The sequence below is a fragment of the Antrostomus carolinensis genome, unplaced genomic scaffold (assembly GCF_000700745.2).
Source record: "Antrostomus carolinensis isolate BGI_N321 unplaced genomic scaffold, ASM70074v2 scaffold21565, whole genome shotgun sequence".
Taxonomy (NCBI): Eukaryota; Metazoa; Chordata; class Aves; order Caprimulgiformes; family Caprimulgidae; genus Antrostomus; species Antrostomus carolinensis.
In genome coordinates this window covers 48023-51946 of record NW_010314554.1, presented here as the reverse complement: position 1 = coordinate 51946, position 3924 = coordinate 48023, and the positions used below count along the sequence as shown (strand labels likewise).

Sequence of the window (3924 nt, the reverse complement as noted above, 5' to 3'; positions counted from 1 at the left end):
TGTTATATTTAGCCTACTTCAAGGAAGCATCTTCAAAAGTTCTAATATAGGTTTTCTTTTGGAAGAAAGTATCACTGTCTTCATCAACAAGCACAAACAGGTTCTTGCATCACAAAATCAGATTATTCAAAATGCTGCACATTTTAACTGACAAGATGAAAGACTATTTTTTTACTTATGTTGATTTACACTGAATTAAGTTGGGAAATTTGGATCTGTTCTTCACTAAGGACAAAAGATGTAATTTTTAGGTTCATGGGGTGAATCCAGCTCTAGTCAACGGTGACAGGACAGAATAGAAAAGATTTAATCTTTCTGTTGACTGAAAGAGATTCAGATTTTTACCTTCAGTGTTTGAGATCTCCTGCCGTGCACTGCTGCTATTGAATTCTAACTGCAGCTCAGAAGAAAAATTTCAGGGAAACAAAAAGTTTATAAAGAAGAATTAATTGTGATAGATGGTTAGGATTGCCCCAGCAGATGACATGACTAAAACCAGGTTTTAAATACCTGCAAATAAATTGCTATATATTCTGATGTGTCCTGACACCAGGTCCTATTAGTTCAGATGAAAACTGAGACAGGGCAGAGATACACCTTATGCTAAAACAAAATACGTAAAACTCATAGCCACGTGTTGTAATTTTCACTTAATGTAAATTATGAAACCCTTCATTTTATGAAGCACATTGCAGTCAACCTTATGAATTTTCAAATGGACACAGCAACATGATGTAGTCTCATAAAGCATACTATGAAACTAAAAATGTGCCGATGAAAAACAGTAACCACTAAAAGTGACACAGAGAAAAGTTACTGCTATTAAATTGAATTTGAAGCCTTCTGTTCTGGCAAAAATCCTAAATCAAATATCCTGAAGTGATCACTCATGTGGACAAAAATTACAAGATGCAAAGTGGCTCAACTGAGTCTATGGACAAGCCACAGAAGTCTCTTCAGTTGCACTAGAAAGCAAATACCAGCTGTGAACATTTCTCTGTATTTAGTTTTACATCTGTCATTTCCTTCTCTATTGATTTGGGCACTTAAAGGATATTGTAATCAGTTCCTGGGGTAAGCATGTTCCACCACCTGCAGATCTGCTCTGCCTCCAGCTCTCTTAAAGCATTCCATGGAAAATGTGAAAAAGTATTTCTAGCCTTGCCCTTGCAGTTGGGCCACATTCACAGGCAAGTCACACCACCCTTCTTCCACAGCTGTCAGGCCCTACATAAGTAAATGAAGCCAGAAGAATAATTTTTGAAGACTAGAGCTCTGAATTGTTCATATTTCTACTGATAATTATCTGGTTTTATTTAGCATCTTATAAAGCAAGGCACAAATGTACAAAATTGCGTCTACTAAATCAGGTCATTTTTATATATATTTACACAATTATCATAATATAAAATGTGCTTAGACACTGTCATAGCACAACAGTAGAGGAATTGAGGACAACCTGATAATAAACACACAGATACCAGGTCCTACATTTCTGTTTGTGCTTCACCTGAAGGAACATATTCATATGCAGATACACAAAGCAATCCAGCCACCGTCCTTTATTTTTCCACACCTCAGAGAGATCAAACTTTGTTGCTAAGAAGCTGTGGAAGGAGTAAAAGGCAGTAGATCAGCACCCAGAAGAAAATGATGAAGTAGAATAGCTCTGGCTGCTCAACAATCGTAATCTCATGAGTTGGTGCTGGAGCCTCACTTGCTTCCAAGTCCTTTTTCTTCCTGAAAACAGGAGAGAATTTGGTAAGAGGCAGGACAAAGAAGAAAAACCCCTCACTTTTAACCTACTGTAAAGGTCAGAGGACAGACTAAAAAATAGCAGTTTCATGAACCATTTCACTCTAGTCAGTTGGAGTCCAAGATAGACCATGAGGTGCATAATGGGCTTTAAGCACTGTGTTTCCTTAGTAGCCAACATACATAGCAATTAATCACCTTCAAACTCTGGACAAGTTAAATTACAGTACATTCCTTTGATGTAAGGTGATTTCCATCAGTCAAAAAGATAACCTTTTATGTAGAGAACAGTAAACATAGCTTTGGGCAACACATATCCCACTTTCACAATTTTACTTATACACTGTACCTGACTTGATATACTTTCCCCAAATCATATACTTTCAGAGCTTCTCATATCAGACACCAGAATATTAAGCAGCAAAAGCCCAAGACTTCCAGAAACCAACTAGCAGTTGGGGTTTTTTTAGGACAACTCCAAAATTCCAACTGTCCAGAATTCCAGCTGTTCATAAGGTCAAAGCCCGATGGACTCTGCCAGCACCAGTGAGCACTCAACAAGACAAGAAAAGGTCTTATTTAAAAAGGTGCAAGATGGTACACTCATTTTATAATTTTATAATACTATATGAATCACCCCCTGGTAAAATATTTTTTCAAATCGTCTTTTGGAGACAAATGTTTTAATGAGTCCTTTTTCTGGCTTGGGGCATTCTGCTTGCTCAGATATTATACTGGATATCTATCTGAGTATTAGAGAAAACTTGCACAGTATCAGCAGTCTGCAAACAAACATAACTGTGAAAACTATTAATGTATTTTTTTAACAGAAGTGTGAGACTACAACACTAGATCCCAATAATATTTTTGTGATTTTTCTGCATTTAAATAGAACCATCATTTTAACTAGAGGTACTATTCACTATCAACTTAGAAGGAAAACATAAAGTCATCCTTGTTTCTTATAGATATGTAGACCCTAATACCAAGGGGATGCACACTCTGAGTTACGATACATCACAGCACCCTAAGTCTAAACTAAACACATATACAAATTATAGAAACTCATGGGTGCTCTAACAGAGGCCAAACCTCATTGAATCATTTTCCCCTAGCACTGTCCATGCTAAACGTTGTCTTGACAGTCTTCCAAACCTGGAAAGAGTCATCACTGCCAGAGGGCCTCATATCTGAAGTCCTCTCTCTCTTTTATTGGTCTGAAATATCCACTATGTGGGGAAGGTGCCCACAGTCTTGCTTAGGCAGCTCAATCTTTCAAGTCAAGGAAAAGCATTTTAGTCAAGAGGGAGACTGAGCAATAAGAAGTTTTGTATCTTACACCTGTGGGCAATAGGGACTCTGAGACATTACACACAATGTCCAGTCAGTATCCAACATTACAGTTCATTTTCATTTCCTTTTGTAGCATTGTTAGAAGTACCTAGGAGCTACAGATTCCTTGCAAAAAGCTTTGTCTGAACAAGAACGACTCACCTGATGGTTAATGGATTTTCACCCATATCTGTCATCTTCTGCACATTTTTACCATAAGTTTCCTTAAACAAACAAACAAATCAGAAATAGTTTATATAAACAAATAAAATTCAGCAGCTCGCAAAAAGGAAAGTTGTTTTTGCATTCTATGCAGAGTATATCTAACGTTTGCTGAAATAAAACCAAAATGTGCTTTTTTAGCACATTTATTCCCTGCCTGCACATCCACCACTGCAGTCTAGTACACACACAGAAAAGGAAAAAACTTTTGAAAAAAGTTTTTTTTTTTTAAAGTTTTTTTTGCTTTCCACTGCTTTTATTCAGTTGAATACAACTCACCTCATTCACATATATCTCTAGTAGCTCTGATAGCACTTCAAAACTACAGCTCCCGTGTGAAACCTCTGTTTCCTCGAACACTGGTGTTAGCATTTATTTACAACTCCAAGAAGGTCAGAGTTTTATTTTGTGCTGAAAAGAGCCATATTCTTACCCTTGCTCAGTGTGCCCTGATTGCTGTTGCTGTCCCTTCCTTCTGAGTTAAAAAATAAAAATCTAGAGCTCAGTATAGTGTGCTCTCAAGAAGCCAGTATGAATGCATCTGCCATTAAGGATTCAATTTCACATTACAACTAAAATTCTATTAGGGTTAGCTGCTGCTATTGGGATAATAGA

General features: G+C 37.0%; 1 protein-coding gene across 1 annotated transcript in view; it reads right to left on the bottom strand.

The window, feature by feature from the left end:
• Positions 1–1096: 1096 nt before the first annotated feature.
• CLMN (calmin) overlaps positions 1097–3924 on the bottom strand; it is a 21242-nt gene continuing 18414 nt past the window's right edge. Inside the window, exons 12-13 of the mRNA XM_010167692.2 lie at positions 3250–3311; positions 1097–1740 (exon numbers count right to left, since the gene is read on the bottom strand). Of these exons, the coding sequence (XP_010165994.2) occupies positions 1587–1740; positions 3250–3311 (216 nt within the window). The 3' untranslated portion in view covers positions 1097–1586. The remainder of the gene's footprint in view (positions 1741–3249; positions 3312–3924) is intronic.